Source organism: Rhagoletis zephyria, unplaced genomic scaffold (assembly GCF_001687245.7).
Source record: "Rhagoletis zephyria isolate East Lansing unplaced genomic scaffold, Rhagoletis_zephyria_1.1 Rzeph_scaffold_02737, whole genome shotgun sequence".
Classification (NCBI taxonomy): domain Eukaryota; kingdom Metazoa; phylum Arthropoda; class Insecta; order Diptera; family Tephritidae; genus Rhagoletis; species Rhagoletis zephyria.
The window spans coordinates 36,187-55,088 of record NW_016159821.1 but is presented as its reverse complement, the minus strand read 5'-3'; the positions used below and the strand labels follow the sequence as shown (position 1 = coordinate 55,088).

The window sequence follows — 18,902 nt, the reverse complement described above, 5'->3', positions numbered from 1 at the left end:
TGGAAACAGTGTAGCTTTGGTGTGAAATAAAAGTATAAGCTTTTGTGCAATATGTTTATTTGTATATGCATATGAAGCATATTTAAATGATGAAAACATAAGCATTGGATGTTTACATCAATTCATAGTAGTCTTATTTTAATTTTGAGTCATTTTGCAGTTTTTATACGGCTAAATAGCATATAAATTACGTAATACACGTAGATATATCCATATTACGTTCAACATTTCGTTTAAAATGCCAGATTTCCTGCAAATACATTAGAATATACAAAAGGAATTTCACTACTAATTGCCTACTTTGCGTACTTTTCTACTACCATTTTCGCAACAAGGGATTGCATTCTTGCCCTTTCTCTGTCCTTCGTAAATGCAACCTTTTGTAAGGGAGTGTCAAACCGCAGCTGTCAATAATTATCTAACCTTGTATTATTGAATCATGTGTCATCACCATCTTTTTTATCTATTCATATTCGTGTGTATATGTATACCCCATGATTCAATAATACAAGGTTAGATAATTATTGACAGCTGCGGTTTGACACTCCCTTACAAAAGGTTGCATTTACGAAGGACGGAGAAAGGGGAAGAATGCCATCTCTTGGTGCGAAAATGGTAGTAGAAAAGTACGCAAAGTAGGCAATTATTAGTGAAATTTCTTTTTGTAAATTCTAATGTATTTGCAGGAAATCTGGCATTTTAAACGAAATGTTGAACGTAATATTGATATATCTACGTGAATTACGTAATTTATGTGCTATTTAGCAGTATAAAAACTTCAAAATGACTCAAACTTAAAATAAGACTACTATGAGATTGATGTAAACATCTAATTTAAAAACAGTTTATGTTTTCATCAGTTTAATATGCTTCATATGCACATACAAGTAAACATATTTCACGAAAGCTTATACTTCTATTTCACACCAAAGCTACACTGTTTCTATGTAAATTTACAAAGAAGCAACACGGTGCCACTGCTAAGGGAGCGGTGCGAGAGAGACAACTGTCAGTTTATCGAACCTTGTATTATTGAATCATGTGTATACCCTGCATACCAGGATTTCATAGAATTCTGAAAGGTTTCACAATTTTTTTTAAGAATTTTCTTTAAGAAATCGTACAGAAATTTCTTTACTAGTTCTTATCAACCGCCTCATATGTTTTTCTTTACAGATTTCTAAAAGAATCGTAACAAATTTCCGACACTCTTAAAGATTTCGGGAGCATTTGTTTGCAGGGTATATATATACGTATATGTGTGTCATGAACGAAAGACACAAGATCACGCCTTAAGGAAAGAAAGAAAAAAGTTATTTTCTAGCTGTTGAAATCTCGACGCCATCTTTGTTGTAAGAAGTAAACAACGAAGAGAACAAAAAAAAACGCGTAATTGTTGAACGCATGAATAATCATTTTTATTATGCAAATTCTCCTATAAATCATGTCGTTATGTTAAATTATTCTTTACCATATGTGTGCACACGTTGTCACAAGCGAAAATTAAGAAAATTGCAGTAAAAAGCCACCACCAAATTGTAAACAACGAACAAATGTAAACAAACGGCTTATGTCAAAATCGCCCTACTTTTTTCATAAGTGCGATTATAACGGGCCACTCTTCTGCTGTCGTGATCTTGTCTTTTTGGTTCATGTATGTGTATGTGTACGCGGATATGTAAATATAGCAAAACAGACGATAATTTGACACAAGCGTGCTCATAAGAAGAAGCATAGCTTCTATCGCTATCACCTGTAATTGATGCACTTTGGTACTTGAATCATGTAAATCGCGTGTTTCAGCATGAACGAAAGACACAAGATCACGCCTTCCCGAAAGAAAGAAAAGTTATTTTCTAGCTGTTGAAATCTCGACGCCATCTTTGTTGTAAGAAGTAAACAACGAAGAGAACAAAAAAAAACCGCGTAATTGTTGAATGCATGAATAATCATTTTTATTATGCAAATTCTTCTATAAATCATGTCGTTGTGTTAAATTATTCTTTACCTTACGTGTGCACACGTTGTCACAAGCGAGAATTGCAGTAAAAAGCCACCACCAAATTGTAAACAACGAACAAATGTAAACAAACGGCTAATGTCAAAGTCGCCCAACTTTTTTCCTAAATGCGATTATAACGGGCTACTAAGAAGGCGTGATCTTTTATTTTTGGTTCATGGTCTTTCAGCTAGTTTTGCGTTTCTTTACTATTTCTTTATTTCGCTCTCTGTGAACGTAGCTCTCTCAATCTTCCCATTCTTCTACCTGATAATTATCTGCTAGAAAAGTAAAGATACAAAACCATTGTGTATGCAGCCCACTTTGTAAAAGCCGCTAACTGTTGTGACATAGTTTTCACGACTTCAGTGTTTTCCTGTGGAGACAGGGCCTTAAAAACAGCTGTTTAAATCCTTTTTTTCTGGGTTGACGTGCTTCTCAATCATATACATACAAGCATGATAAAAATATAGTAAGGTAGAACCGCTGAGTCGCTTTTAAAATTCTTGACGTTTCCAAACAATTTAATTTTTAAATTTACTCACAAACTCACACACATTTTCATTTTCTAACTCAAGCAACAACAATTTCGAACAATTTCATTTTCTTATTTTCACTTTTATATGATTTTAAAATGTTGGCAAACTTCACAAAAAATCATGGCCGACAAATTGAGAGAACGGTTCTACCTTGCTATATTTTTATCATGCATACAAGAATGACATGATTCAATCCTTGAACGAAAGACACAAGATCACGTAAGAACAAGAGAGTGAAAAAAGTCGATTTTTTTAGCGGGTTCTACGCCATCTTGTTTCACTGGAAAACGAGCGAAAAGTAAACAAAGCAAAGAAAACAACGAAAACCAAAATTAGCCAAAATTATTGTCAGCCACTTTAAACGCACAATTTAGGTAAAATGATGCAACAAAATGCTTTAAAATGTGTTGTCATGTTGAATTAACTCTTCTTTACTTGAATAAAAGTGTAAAATAGTGGTGCTTGTGATGTAAACAAACGCTCAGCTGACGAACCCGCTTTCGCAAACTTTTTTCTCAAAACCAGTTACAAATACAACGTCGGGTTCTTACGTGATCTTGTATTTTTGGTTCATGGATTCCATCAAGAATTAATAGTTGCGTTCCCTAACTCCCAGAAATAGTATGTGGTTTTATTCGCCGCTCTCCGCTGTCAACTCTACGATGCCGTCCCTCCAAAATTAAAGACTCTGTTGTGCATACTTGGCATTGCCTCAGAGTTGTCACATAAGGAATCTGTTAAATGAGCTTCGCGTGTAAGCGGTTACCCAATGCACAGCATTACATCATGAACCAAAAATACAAGATCACGTAAGAACGCGACGTTGTATTTGTAACTGGTTTTGAGAAAAAAGTTTGCGAAAGCGGGTTCGTCAGCTGAGCGTTTGTTTACATCACAAGCACCACTATTTTACACTTTTATTCAAGTAAAGAAGAGTTAATTCAACATGACAACACATTTTAAAGCATTTTGTTGCTTCATTTTACCTAAATTGTGCGTTTAAAGTGGCTGACAATAATTTTGGCTAATTTTGGTTTTCCTTGTGTTCTATGCTTTGTTTACTTTTCGCTCGTTTTCCAGTAAAACAAGATGGCGTAGAACCCGCAAAAAAAAAAATCTACTTTTTTCACTCAATTGTTCTTACGTCATCTTGTGTCTTTCGTTCATGGCATTACATGCGTAGAAGTCTGTTGATTTTTGATTTCTACGTAAAAATGGTATAGCAATGCATGCACTGCCAAGTATGCATACCAGAGCCTTTACCCTCACGAATTCTGCTGCTATCGGCGACTTCTTGCGTGACGTAGACGTGGCTTCTCTCTCAATCATCAGAAAACTTTTTTTCTATGCATTTCTACGCTACGTTACGTACACGTTCGGAGGTAGCCCCGCATGAACGAAAGACACAAGATGACGTAAGAACAAGAGAGTGAAAAAAGTAGATTTTTTTAGCGGGTTCTACGCCATCTTGTTTCACTGGAAAACGAGCGAAAAGCAGGGACCGAACATAACAGTTATTGATGAAAACTGTCATGGAAAAATTCACTATGAAGGAAATGTTCTACAACTAAGGGAAGCGTACCAATCGATTTCGTTTTGCACGGAGACTCAAATTTGAAAGTAAACNTTTGTCGAACCGAAACCTGTCCAGGTAAGAAAGTAGCTAAAATTCTATCTAACATTTCGTTAATGTTTTATAATTTATGGCACTATAATCATAATTAAATTTATATGTAGCTGTTTGCACGGAAGTTTATTGACCTGTTTAATAGTATATTAAGTGGTTTTTGTAATAAACAACAAAATTTTTTAAAGTATTTGCGCCTAACTTCTACGAGAAAGTCCATTAACTAAATATTAATATTAGTATGTAAATCAGTTGTTCGCTCAAACGCTTTCGATTTCACTTCAAAACCTTTTTAGGAGACTTGCTGTTAGCTATGTACATACATATGTACAAATGCGCGTAGAGCATATAGAAGCAATCCTTCATGAAAAAGAAAATTAAAAAAAAAAATCTCGCTAACTTTTTTTTTGGGAAATTAGTATACTTACATTACTATTAAGTACACTTGCTTAATAAGCCGCAGGTGTTCACAATTTACTCTGCATAATTTTGGTTTAAAATTAGAACTGCTCAGTTTACACCAAATTTATCGAATGCATGTTATGTTTACATACATAGGCATTTATTTATTTAATCTTTACACTAAACATACGTATGAACCTACAGTTTACATTATATTAACCCAAATACCCACGTCAATAGTCGGTCGGTAATTTAACTTAATTTAATTAAGTTAACTCTGCATAATTTTGGTTTAAAATTAGAACTGCTCAGTTTACACCAAATTTATGGATGGTTTAATAGATATTACCCATATACATATGTTTACATACATAGGCATTTATTTTTTCAATCTTCACGCTAAACATACGTATGAACCTACAGTTTACATTGTATTAACCTAAATACCCACGTAAAGACTCGGCCGGTAATTTTATCTCTTATATGTATAAAACACATACATATCGTCGTTTAAAGTACAAAACCGTGTATCAACAAAATGCAAAATCGCGTATCAAGATAATGCAAAACCGCGTATTTGAGGTTTCATAAATTCTTTACTACAGAGTAAAAACACTCATATTTCAAAATGGTTTTCTTTTTTATAAAGCATTCGCATTTCTGGCTAGTATGTTTCAGGACGAATGGATAAGGATTGAGCCAAGAGCTTCTGTGAGCAAATCCAATTTTTGGCAGCAAATGTCAGTTACGCGGTTTAGCAGAATGACGATACGCGATTTTGTACTTTAAAACGATGATATGTCTGTACGTATGTGCCAAGATTTACAGAAATGATTGTTTTATCAATCTTGTGTATGTGTGTACATTCATATTGCAGAAAACATAGCTGCCATAACTACAATAATGGTTTCCTTGCATCTAGATAAGATATCTTATACATATTACGTATTCAACGTTTGCTAATATAGATGATTGTGTTCGATAAAATAGTTCATGCGGTTATATTTATTTACTGCAATCTGGTATTAGAAATGACTTACTTAAAATGTATATGTAGAAACAAGTATAGAAGTCTGGGCGAAACCGAACTTCATATACCCCTCGTCCGCTTTCTTTCCAATAAGTAACCGCTAGAGCAACGACAACAAAACGCCAATACTAGGGGTGGAGGGTGATTTTGCCGTCCTTAACAGGGTTAGATCGCTTTAACACTTTAGGCACACAGATAACTCGGGGCCTTGACCGAAACCGCACCTGTGAGAGCTCAATTCTAGTAGCGTTGAACCCGTCCAAGGCGTTTGACACCGTCAGTCACTCCACGCTACTAGAAGACATAGAGGCCGGTGGTCGGCGAATTATCTGAGTGGTCGACACTGGTCAGTAATCTTTAGAGACAAATCGAGCAAACCTAGGAAAATAAAACAGGGGGTTGTTGTTGTTGTTGTTGTAGCGGCTACAATAACCCCGCCCAGATCGGTTGGTACTAACGGCAGCCCCAAGAAGCGTGCAGCCTCTAAGGGGTCGGTCCCCAGGGACAACGCCGTTAGGGTTGTAGGGTTTTCCGGGCATGCGAAGAGATGTTTCGAGTCGTCAGGGGTCTCTCCGCATGCCGGACATTCATTCGGCACATCCGCATTTAACCTACTCAGGCAAGAGTTCAGCCTGCTGCAGTAGCCAGAGCGAAGTTGGGCTATTTTTGTTCTTGTCTCCCGAGGCAGATGAAGCTCCGTCGCGTCAATGTCCGGTTTGTGTGCCTAGAACGGCATTGACAGGTCTAGAGTCTACATAACTCGAGACTGAGTCCCTGTGAATGCCGTTCAGGGCCTGACGTGTCCAGAGGCTGCTTAATGAACCTCTGGACCTCGTCCGTCAGTTCATATAGATGCCTCCTGACGTGTCTAGGCGAGGGCTCCTCTGCAAGCAGCTGTCTGTTTGGGTGACCACGTCTGTGGCTCCCAGTAAGAAACTGCTTGCAGAGCATCGTGTTGTGTTCCCTAATTGGGAGCATTTTCGCCTCGTCATGGAGGTGCTGTTCGGGTGACATCAGGAGGCATCCGGTCGCTGCCCTGAGTGCGGTGTTCTGTACTGTCCGTAGCTTCAGGGGGTCCCACAGGGAGGTGTCCTTTCCCTACTACTGTTTAACTTTTACATTTCACCGAAGTTTCATTTACACCGGAGTTTCGATTGTCTCTTATGCTGACGATTTTTTGATAATGGTGTCTGGGAATGGAATTGATGACTTCTGCTCATGGTGTAATAATAGGAGGCTATGCAACTGCCAGTAAGAATTAGCCAGTAACAAAATTTAGAGAATGAGGTACCTTACTCTCCCAAAGAGAGAAACTTACTAAGTTTTGCGCGAACAGGAATTAGCAAACATTAGGTGCGTTCGTTTAAAATCTCCAGCAGAAACCAACCAACTGCCAAATTCCGGCGAAATGTCATCTGTTCTCTCACAAGAGAGAAATATCCGAAATAGTACGCGAACAGAAAATTTGCAGAAACTTGCAAGTTAGACGAACAGCTGATATAATTTTTGTTTACATACAAAAGTGTAAAATTTAAAACGTACGAAAAGTCATCGCAAAGTGTTATACTGACACAGTTTATTGATAAAACAAATAACTACTTATTTCTTACAAGTTTAATTAGTCGCATTTTGTAATTTTTATCTTCCAATCCAACAAATTCAATTTTGTGATTTGCGTAAATGTCAATCAGCTGTTTTTGATCAGCTGTTTTCCTGTTGGCAAATTGCTGTTGGCAAAAATTTTTCCAGCAGAAACCAGCAGCTTCCATGGTTCTGGGCACACAACCACCAGACGTGAACGAGGCAGGGCTTCGTCTGCCTCGGGAGACTCGAACCACAATAGCCCAACGCACGCTGCACGCTTCCTGGGTATTTCGTTAGTGGAGCTTGACGACAACGATTGAGGGACTACCCGATCTGAACGGGGTTGTTGTAGCCTCTGCAACAACAACGCCAAAACTATATATTTTTTTAAATCTAAGGTTTTTCCTCAACACAAGTATGTATGTATTTCTTTAAATATTTTATGGAGTCCTAACCGCAAAAAGACGTAAGTGACATTTTCTTCTTCAAAATTTGTTTTTGATGCAGAAATGTTCCTAGAGTATCTGCAGTTACTCACAAAATTGAGCGATGGCTCTTATTTGTTAGTACTCGCAATGTTTTATATGCTAAAATCTTTTTGTTAATTGACCGACTTCAAAAAAAAGAGGAGGTTATCAGTTCGTCCGATAATTGGATCGTGAAGAAATTAACGATAATCTTAAATTTTTATATGTTTTGAAGTCGGTTGTTTTTTGCTTAAAAATTATATTATTTGTATTAAAATATGGCTTATATTTTAGAAAACCCCATTTAAATCCTATTCTGAAGGACAGTCAGCAAAAAAATTCTCAAAAATTACGGCGAATTTTTAGACATTTGAAATTTGCACATTATTATATTAAAATTTAATGGGCTATAAAACTGCATACCTGAATTCTTATTAAAAAGTTCGCGATTTCGCTGAAACTTTGCAGATTTTTCCTAATTTTCGTACACTGTTTCATTCTTGGATTTAAATGTGGTTTGCTAAAACATAACCCATATTTTAATACAAAATTAACAAAAAGATTTTGGCATGCAAAACATTGCGAATATTAACAAAAAAAGAGTCGTACACTCAGTTTTGGGAGTAACTGTATGTATGTATGTAGATGTATTTCTGCATGAAAAATTAAATTTCGAAAAAAATGTCGCTTACGCCTTTTTGGCGGTCTGTGTCTTCCAAAACTACCGTTATATCAAAGGTAATCATTATTTAGAGTCTGATTTAAAAATGTCAAATGTTTGATTGTTTGAATGTACCGTTATTTCAAATGTAATCGTAATTTAGAGTCTGATTTAAAAATGTCAAATATTTGATTTTTTCAATGTTACCAAAAGAAATATATCTATGAAGTTTCGAAGAAATTGGGGGCCATCAGAGAATCCACCATAGTCCGATTTTTCGTGAAATCAAAGAATATACTGAAGGCGGATTGCCAGGGAGGTATGCATTCAAATACCAATAATAACCTACCTTGCATCAGGGATAGCTCATATACCAAGTTTCCTTGAGGTATGTGCTCTGTTTTAAAGGAAAAGTTCTTCTAGAAGGCAATGCAAGAAAGCACTTTGTTCAGCCCTTTTTGGGTAGGCCTCTTAGAATATCAAATATCACTCTAGTAATGAGAATTTTAATTTTTTAAATGCGCTGCAAGAGCTAAAAGCGCGTGATAACCAGGGAACGGATTTTTAGGACCTAAAAACCTATAAAAAAGGCAAAATAAAGTAACGAAATAGATAAAATAGCGAAAAAGGCAGGAAAAGGCACTAGGTATTGCAAAAAAGGCAAAAAAAGGCAAAACAAAATAGCGAAAAAGGCAAAAAAAGGTATTGCAAAAAAAAGCAACATAAGGCAATAAAAAAAGACAGAAAATAAGAAGAACAATCAAAAAATTTATTTATTTTAGAAATGCTTATATTACAAGTAAAAAGAGAAAAACCATGAACTAGTTTCATTATATGAAAAATTTGTACTTTGAATCTTTGACTATTTCATCCTTTCGAGTTTCTCACTCATAAAACTTTAATCTGTATAGTTATAGTAACATTGAACCATAAGATGCATTTTGAAGTTTTCTGGCAGCATTTTCATTAGATTTTCGCGAAGAAAAGCCTTGAATGTAATAAATGTGCGCTCGACGTAAGTTGATACAAGTGGAGCTCAATTTAAATATGAAACGTTTGAAACGTTCATATTATCAGAAATAAGGACGTTTTCCTCGCCCTTTACAATTTTATCCACACCCCTTATTGTCTTCAAGCCTACGTTAGCTGAGAAAAAGGCTTTGAATTTTACCAACACCAATTTGGCAAGATATCTCTGCGCTTCTATAAGCCGCATGGGCAATGTGTATATTTTTTAATCTTAAAAAAAAAATTGTAAATGCTATAATCACTTTTTTAAAGGTAGAAAAGGCAAATATCTTAAAAAAGGCAAAAAACAAGGCAACTTCAAATGTGTATATATGGAATCAGGGAAAGCTAAATCGTGGACATTCTTAATCGAATATACTCTATCTCTTTAGCAGAAAAAAAGGCAATTTCCATAAAATCCGTTCCCTGGTGATAACTTTGCGAAATCCTTTAAGGGTTTTGTATCACTTGATCAGTTCTTTCGGCCCGCATATTTTTCTGATCAAATTCTGGCCGATGATATTTTCTATGTATTTCGGGCGTAACATATATGTACATGGGGTTAACTGTATTGCGATTCGAAAGGCGACAAGGATTAATACAAATTCATAGTACAAAGTATTCGAATCCGATACAGAGTAGACCATTTATGAAAGCAATTACGTATGTACATATCGCCCACGATCTTCAAAAGGGGCACAACTCAAACAAAATTTAGGTTGATTTTTTAGCATAAATCAATTTGTAGGCAACTACTATTATAACTGTTTTTGTATTAATTGCATTGAATCTGAACGATCCACAAGCAGTTATATTTTCGGATCTGATTTTTGAGTTGTGCCTCTTTAGAAGATGCAATCAATAATAGTCTGCGTTGTTATAAATGTGGGTTAAATATTAAAGTTGCATGGTTGCAGGCATTTAAAGTTCGCTTGATGATTGTTTAGTTTATCTTTATAAATTTATTTGTTTTGGTTATTTGATTTTTGTAATTAAATGGATTTCTAGTTTACAAACATAGTTAGTTTTAACAACGCTGAAGCGCATAGATACATACATATCGTATTTAAATTTAAGTTGCTTAAGTTAATTAAATGTTTATTTAAACTGACTTTTATTTACTTCCATATTCTATGTCGAAAATTATGAAACAAATAAACAAAAACCAAATTCGTTTCGTAGTTTGGTAGGCAGCGCTTTCACGAGTTGCGTCAATGCATGCAAAATGATGAAGATGATAATCCCGGAAACACACTCACACCTGATTCTCAGGTATTATCACAAATTGCTTTCCTTTCACCTACTTTATTATTGTTACTTCATACATGCAAATAAATGTAATATCTGAAATATGTACCCATCTTTCCCTACTAAAACGATGTTTTATCACTAATTCGTTTAATATTCGCAATAAACTAATAATGTTGGGTACACTAATTAAAACCAAATTATATGTTCAGCAATAATTCCAGTTTATATGCATATACATTATTAAATAAAACTATCCTTCTTTATACTTTTGTATAAATACAGAACAGTTCTACTGACGGTGTTTTCGCTAATCGTACGACACACCCCTTTAAGGTGATAGAGAACGATACAATGAGCATACAGAGTATGACATCGTTGGGACGTGTTGGGCGAATATTGGCAGGAAATATCGATCCTTCAGGTATGACAGCTCCCTTTTAAAATATATTCCAATAAATTCTTATTCAATTTTACTTTTTCTATTCAAGCTTTGAGCATCGATAGGGAATCGTTGGCGGCCCATTCGACATCATCTGCCAATTCCCATCAAATGCAACAGCAACAACAGCAGCAGCAAATGTATTTGCAACATTTGCAGCAACAACAACAACAACAGCAACAGCAACTACAGCAAAACCTGGCTGTTATGGTGCCATCCACTAGTAACAATTTAGCAGTGTTGGTTGAACAACAGAATGCTGCGGCAGCAGCAGCCGCTGCTGCAGCTACAGCACCACGAGGCAGTAATGCATCACGCAGCTCTGTAAAAAATACAAAAACACCATCATCATCCCCATCACATAATCACACTTCCAGCTCTACTATTGGAGCTGCTGCTACTGCAGCTGCCGCGACAGCAGCTCCGGCAGCAATGCCTGAAAACAAGATGATATTTCAGGAACCTGATGTGATTGCGAGCACCAAGTTGGCACACTCGAAAACAACAGATTCCATCACTTCGAGTGGACCCATTGCGCCACCACGGCGCAAGAAAAAGTCACGTAAGTCAACCAGCTCATCGGATCAATTCAGTATAAATGAGGGGATGCAGATGTCAGGTGCTCCGGACACTGAAGACACTGATAGTGATACTCGTTCAGTAAAAAGTGTACTCGATGTTCAGCAGCAGAAATTGCGCGATGATATTGCCGAAGAAATTGAACGTTCTTGGCAGGAGACAAGTTCTATGACAAGTTCAAACGCTACTAGTGGCATAGCACCAATAGCTACGGCTACAATAAACAGCACATCAATACATATGGCGGCAGTTGGTACCCGAACGCATAGCATTGGTATTAATTCGCTTGCAATGGGCATATCCAATATACCATTAGGAGCATCTATGACAACGACCCCATCTTCGGGAGCAGTACCTGCATCAATTGCATCGTTGGCGCAAACATCCACCTGCAATGCACGTCCTGTTACTACAGCCACTGTGGGCGGTTCTATAAATCGCATCTCGCATTCATTGGGCAATAGTTCCACATCGGTCTACTCGAAACCCAGCCCATCGAATTCAGCAAAAAGTAATTCTGCACCTGGTCGTGTAAGGTACTTGTAAGTATTCAATGTTAAGAGTAAACCTAGACAAAAGTTATACATTAAAATAAGTTATGCTGCTGGTTTTATTTATAGTTCTATTGATCCTACACAAGGCCTCAATCTGTATAAAGCCACACAAGGTGGTTGTGTTGTTAAGCCACGTGACGAAGCATGCAACAAAGCTGAAGGTCCAACACAGGAGGAGATCAAACGTATTGAACAAATTCTGATGGATGAAGGGGCCCGTCCTATTTTGGCTGGTACTGGTTCGAATAGTTTGGGTAGCGGCACAAGGTAACGCATTGAAATGTGTTTTTTTTTTTAAGCATACAAGTATATTTTGTATGTAATAAAATAAGTGAAAAATATAAAACTGCACCAAAAAGAATTATCTAAAATTACATAAGATAATGGAAAAATTAAAAAAAAACTCAATTAAAGATATTTAGACTAAAAATTTACGGGAGCTTGATTAATTTTGTTCTCAAAAAATGAGTTTAAATGACAAAAATAAAATTAAAAATATAACTTGTGAAAACGGCCCTTAACTAATGATAATATATTGGAGGATATTTCAAGAGCTTGTGATAGTCAAAATTGCATGAGCGTATGCAAAAGTCAAGCGCGTTTCAGTAATAAAATAACTGGGCTCGAATCGAGATCCTTTCACGGATCAATAACCATACGAAAGAAAATTACGTGAGGTGTTAGTGGTATAAGCTAAATGGTATAAAGAGTACGTTCATGTATAACATAATCCGAAAAACGTGTTTTTTACATGACGAGTAATACGATATCGTATGGGACGATTCGAACCCTGGTTTTAAATCGGATAAAAGAAGACTATAGTTTGACTTCAATTCCTTCCTTTTAACTTTTTATTACGCTCTAAAGAATTAAATTCTCATGCATTGATACCTGTGAAATATATGCTTCATCATATTAGCTGTGTGTGCACTTAAAACGTTTATTTTTACTAACCAAAGTGAAATAATTTAAATGAACTTTAGTAAATTCTCAAATTCTTACAGCAATCCTTTTGATATATTCATAATATACAAATTGACCACACTGAAAGGGCCGTGGCACTTGAAAATCAAGTTAGTGTTTCAATTACTTAAAATAATTTTTTTAGATAAATTTATGGCTCAAAATTCATTTAACACTTAAATGTACATACAAGGCACCCTTTTTATACTACTAAATTAACACATTTTTCTCCAAATTACCTAAGCGTATTATTGTGTAGCTACATGTACTAACATAAATATGTATTTGTTCTTTTTTAAGCGAGTGCAGCAATTAGACTTTGCTAAAGTTCATTTAGATTGCTTGCAAAATACGTCATTTCATTTCTAATTGTTAAACGTTTCTAATCTGTACATGCATATGTAGTATATATATTTTAAACTGATTTCTTGTTTCTTACCTTCATAGATATCCATCGCTGGTTTACCGCTCGAGTAGTGACAAGGAACGACGCAAATCGGCTGGCGATGAGGATGTTCTCAAGCAGATGAACATCTATGTTCGTACGCGCACTAGTTCTGGCAAACAATTAACCGATTTCGAAATACTCAAACAGGTTCCCGTCAAAAATTTAGATACTGGCGAGAATATGACGTTGTCTGAGGTTCGCTCTCCACCAGTTCCCGAAGGTTGGAATCCATTGTCGCTGCACATACTGAAACTCACCTCGCATCTGGAGGTGAACCCAAAAGAATCAGACGAAGAGAGCGTGATCGGCATACCGCCGAGCAGCGAGGGTCAGCCACCGGATGAGGAAGAATGCGAGGCGGATGATGGAAGTCGTTTAAAAAAAAAGACAGCACGCTTTAAACGTTTTCTTGGCTCCACAGTGCGTAAAACGGTCGACAAGGCGAAATCGCTGGCATCCGAAGTGTCCCATGCACGACACAAAGAGGATGTTGCCGACATAACGGATGTCATGAATCCCGAAGCGAATATAAAAATTAAAGCCTCTTCAACCAATAAGGGACCATATGAATTTACCAAATTGCAACACGTTCAGGTAGCTAACTAACAAAAAAAAAAGTAAAAAATAAAAGTTGTGGTTGATTTTTGTATGTAAATTGAAATAATTTTTGCTTTTCGTTAGGATTTGTATGGCGAACACACTGGCGCGGTATGGTGTATGAAATTTAGCTCATGTGGCCGTCTACTAGCCACTGCTGGCCAAGACAAACTACTACGTATTTGGGTATTAAAAGATGCGTATCCGTTCTTTCAGGTGCGTACTTCGCCATTGTACACAAGCATTTTATTGAGATAAGTTATTCGAATTGTTCTTATTCTTTCTCAGGATATGCGCACAAAATACAATGCGGATCAGAAATCATCTCCTACACCCTCACAAGAGTCCCTCGTGTCCCAACACTCGGAGGAGGCGATCGCCATGGCGGCCGCCGCTGAAAAATGCACCGGCCCATTTATGCCGAAAGCGTTCTGCACTTACATTGGACATACGTCGGATCTGCTGGACGTCTCTTGGTCGAAGAATTATTTCATACTTTCCAGTTCTATGGATAAGACTGTACGTTTGTGGCATATATCGCGCAAGGAGTGCCTCTGCTGCTTTCAACATATTGACTTTGTCACAGCAATCGCTTTTCATCCACGCGACGATCGTTACTTCTTAAGTGGCAGTTTGGATGGTAAACTGCGTTTGTGGAATATTCCAGACAAGAAGGTGGCACTCTGGAATGAAGTCGACGGGCAGACAAAACTAATTACAGCAGCAAACTTCTGTCAAAACGGACAATTTGCAGTAGTTGGTTCGTACGATGGTCGATGCATTTTCTACAACACAGATCAGTTGAAATACCACACGCAGATACATGTGCGTTCAACGCGTGGTAAAAATCGTATTGGGCGTAAAATAAGTGGCATTGAGCCAATGCCTGGGGAGGATAAGATACTTGTAACCTCTAATGATAGTCGCGTGCGTTTGTATGATTTGCGTGACTTGAATTTATCTTGCAAATACAAAGGCTACTTAAATGTATCCTCGCAAATCAAAGCATCTTTTAGTCACGACGGAAAGTACATAATTGCTGGATCGGAAAATCAATGCATCTATATTTGGAAAACAAATCACGACTACTCCAAATTGAGCTCGGTGAGTAGGGGGGTTTTGAAAAGGTGTATAGTACGTAATATAGTAGAAATCGGTTCGCTTCGCTCCACGTGGAGTTACTGTTGTTGTTGTTGTAGCGGCTACAACAACCCCGTGGTGTTACTCATAGTGTTTGGTGGAAATCGCATGCAAATTATTTTCAAAAAAGTTGCTAGTTCTCTGAATTTGAACATCATCTACTGGTAAATTAATTTCTTATATGTTTCTAGTCCAGAGCTATCTATTAGAACACTTTTAAATAATATATGTATTTCGGTAAAAATATTCATATATATTCCGTAAATCTATGCTCATAGAATCATCTCGATTCGCCTGCCTAAAAATGCACATGTGATTAATATAGGTAGGTAGGTACGTGTGTTCCGAATAATAACAAAGTCGACAACAGTGCCACCTGCCGGGAGCGAAAGTGTTTTTAGTAGCGCTCGCCCTTTGATAGGGAAAAAAGCAAGCCCCCGATTGCATTTTCGCCATGAAAAAGTTTCTAAAAACCAACAGTCTGCCGTGCGGAGCGGTATTGGGGCACGTATGCAAAAAGTCGAGCGGCGACAAGTGAAGCAAGCAAAGCTACAGGATTTCTTACTGAACGAGAAAGAAGGAAGCTTTTCGCATGGAATCGGCTGTAAAGATATCATAAAACTCACCCTCAACGAAAGGCGGTTAAAATATTTGTTGAATTTGCTTAAATGGGTTTCTCACAAAAGTACTTTATTCATTATTTAGAATTTTTATTCGCAACAGCGACATTAAGTTCCGCTTTGGGATCGTTCCCACAAAAGAACCAAGCAGGAATAAAAGTGTTTAGTACAGTTTTAAATGGGAACAAAACTCTTGGAGCGTTCTTAAAAAGAACAAAATGAGAACAAAGCTCTCAAGGTAATGCGGCCGAAAGCATCGATAATGTTTTCAAGGAGGATCAAATAAGAACACAATTTTGGGAAAGAAGCAAGCGTGATATATTAATTAAACTACATATGAATATACGTATGTATGTACTTATGGATAATGAGTACAATCAGTGTTCCTATCACTCAAGAAAGTTACGACAGTGGTTCTCGGCGAATTAATTTTATTATTCACACATTTTAAACTCAAGCAGCCCAATAGTAAAAGTTTGTTCTTGGTAATATGTAGTAAAACGTATGTATGTAAAACGTTGTTCGGAGAATATTTGTTCCCGTTTCGATCTCTCTCAGAACGTTCATACAACTTTTGTTCCCAATTTGTTCTTTAAGAGAACATACCTGGGACTTTTCTTTCCATTTAGTTCTGTTAAAAATGTTTCCGCAAGTATTGTTCGCATTTTGTTCTCTTTGGGAACGTTCTCCGTAGTCGTGTTCGTATTTATTTCCGTTGAGAACGTTGCCGACAGTTTCGCCATTGTGAAAACACTCCCGAAAGTTTTATTCTCATTTTAGTTTTGGTTTCTAAGAGTTCTTGTGAACAAAACTACGAGAACTACATTTAGTTTCGTTCATACCTTTTGTTTTCGGTCCCTGGAAAAATCAAATAGAAAACTCCAAATGAAAAATGCTATGTATCCAGCGCCAAAAAGCTTCCTGTATGAACACTTTCATATAGCTATAGCAATTTTAAAGCTTCGCTCCGCTCGGAACGGATTCGCTCGGCTCGGCCCCGCTTCCTAGTACGTAGAGGATAAGCTCTTAAACACTCAGCAAAATTCGCCGTTCTTTGAAGAGCTTATGTTTGCAGGCTCAATCTTATTGGTTTTTTTTTGTTTTAGGTTCGTCGGGATCGCAGCGATTTCTGGGAAGGCATTAAAGCGCACAATGCCACTGTAACTTGTGCCATTTTTGCACCACATCCAGAGGCTATCATAAAATCGGAGCCTGACGAAATTGGACCCAGCGAAAAGGTTGGTAATGTAATAGCTTAAAACTGTAAAGCCTCCATATGAGGCACTGAGAACGAAAAAAGCATATATACAAAATCATTGAACGTTATCATACAATAAATATCGCAGGTATAATATTATAAGAATATTGCTTCCCATTATTAAAAAAAATGTACTACTCTGATTCCCATGGCTTCATAATAAAGTTATCATATTTATTTAGTTCAAAAGTACGTAGTTCTATGTCACTCAATTTACTATTTCGAGCTAACCATAGATTTTTCTTCTAGCCGGATCCCCTTGCCGAACAACATAAAAAAGGTTGTGGCTATGTAATGGTTAGCGCCGACTTTAATGGTGCCATCAAAGTGTTTATCAATAAAACGAAGCCAAAACACAGCAGCTTACCTTACACAGCAATCGCAGACTAAACTATCTTTATTTTACGCTGAAATTAAATGTTAACTGAATTAGAAATAGGAAAGTGATATTGATTAAGGCGGTAAATGCTAAGCGCTAGCTACTAGCATTATGCATTTCTCATTGAATTCGTACCGATGGAAGGGTAACAGCTGGTCCGCCAATAAAAACAAAACTATTTTCTGCAAAACGAAAAAAAGAACTTGGTCTTGGGCTGAATTGTAATATTTAGAAAAAAAAGTTCGAATGTAAAAATATTTTTTTTAGTTAAAAGAAATAAATGTTAACTTAATTGCGCCACCAGCGGCGGAAGGAAAAGCACCTCTTCAAAATTGTTAAAGTATTTACTTTTTTTTTAATTATATATTATGTTGACAGAAGATTGATTTGATTATTAATTTGATCAAAAGAGTATTAAGTATTTTAGTACATACAATATTTTTGCTGATTGATTTATCAAAGAAAATATATTAGACATGCGTAAATATTTATGTTTTTGTCCGTACATTATTTTATACTCTTCACCACTGCACTGTATTGTCATGCAAATGTGTTATTATTGTTATATGTATGTATGTATATGTAGTGTTTTTAAAATTTCATAAGTTTTCGAAAAATGTTAACTATCATTCTACTGCTACTACCATTTACTTATGTAGATATCTATATGCATATTTACTATGTACGTGGACTAGTCTCGAAGCAATAAAAGCCACTTAAAAATAAATACAACAACTTATGCAATTGCAATTGGGAAAAAATTTAAAATGGTCAATTTGTTTAGATAGCACATTGCATAGCATTGCATTGCAGATTTGTTTACTAAGTTGTAAATAAGCCAATTAACTAAATATGTATGTATTTATATCGCTAATACGTGAGCATGTAAAGGAAGTGATTATGTAAAGGAAAACAAAAATTATCAATTAAAATAAAATGCAAATTATTTTATTAATAATAATGTCAACGTCTTATTTATTTAAAAATAAAAAAGTCGATATTTCTGAGCACTCGGGCCAAAGGCTTAAGCTCGGGAGAATGTCGGAAAACCTGTGGCGCGCGTTTTTGTTATGTTTGTATATATTCTCCCAAACACTCGTTGATAGAATAGCTTCAAAACATAATATGGCTTCGACAATGCCAAGGCCCATAGAAGTAGCAAGACTGCACTTTAGATTTTTTTCTATTTCGTTAAAAATCTGAACTGTCAAACTTTGCTGCACTCAAATATACATTCATATACACATACATTAGCATTCTTTTTGCTTGCTTTTTGATTGGTCGAACGTGTTTACATTTCTTTCTGTTTTGACATTCTAGGTTTTTCAAGCTTCTACAAATACATGACAGGGTGTGT

The 18,902-nt window shown here is 36.4% G+C and overlaps 1 protein-coding gene across 4 annotated transcripts; it reads left to right on the top strand.

The window, feature by feature from the left end:
- The first annotated feature begins 4,171 nt into the window (after window positions 1-4,171).
- Window positions 4,172-18,505, top strand: LOC108367582 (WD repeat-containing protein 44). 4 transcript variants are annotated; one of them, XM_017622237.1, is made up of 11 exons: window positions 4,172-4,189; window positions 10,500-10,589; window positions 10,851-10,989; window positions 11,057-12,128; window positions 12,183-12,407; window positions 13,551-13,641; window positions 13,699-14,145; window positions 14,233-14,364; window positions 14,437-15,252; window positions 17,015-17,146; window positions 17,416-18,505. In XM_017622237.1, the coding sequence occupies exons 2-11, from the start codon at window positions 10,536-10,538 to the stop codon at window positions 17,554-17,556; spliced, it is 3,249 nt and encodes a 1,082-aa protein (XP_017477726.1). In that variant the 5' UTR covers window positions 4,172-4,189; window positions 10,500-10,535; the 3' UTR covers window positions 17,557-18,505. The 4 variants fall into 4 exon arrangements, with proteins under 4 accessions (XP_017477726.1, XP_017477723.1, XP_017477725.1 ...); XM_017622234.1 differs by having other exon boundaries at window positions 13,551-14,145; XM_017622236.1 differs by having other exon boundaries at window positions 12,207-12,407; window positions 13,551-14,145; window positions 17,416-18,504.
- The last annotated feature ends 397 nt before the right edge of the window (window positions 18,506-18,902 follow it).

What these genes read in the sequence shown, in the direction of transcription:
- LOC108367582 (XM_017622234.1), top strand. Translation starts at nt 10,536, where the DNA reads ATGCAAAATGATGAAGATGATAATCCCGGAAACACACTCACACCTGAT. An exon ending in CCTGGTCGTGTAAGGTACTT is followed by an intron (nt 12,129 to 12,182) that starts GTAAGTATTCAA and finishes CATTAAAATAAG; the next exon opens with TTATGCTGCTGGTTTTATTT. An exon ending in CCAAATTGCAACACGTTCAG is followed by an intron (nt 14,146 to 14,232) that starts GTAGCTAACTAA and finishes GCTTTTCGTTAG; the next exon opens with GATTTGTATGGCGAACACAC.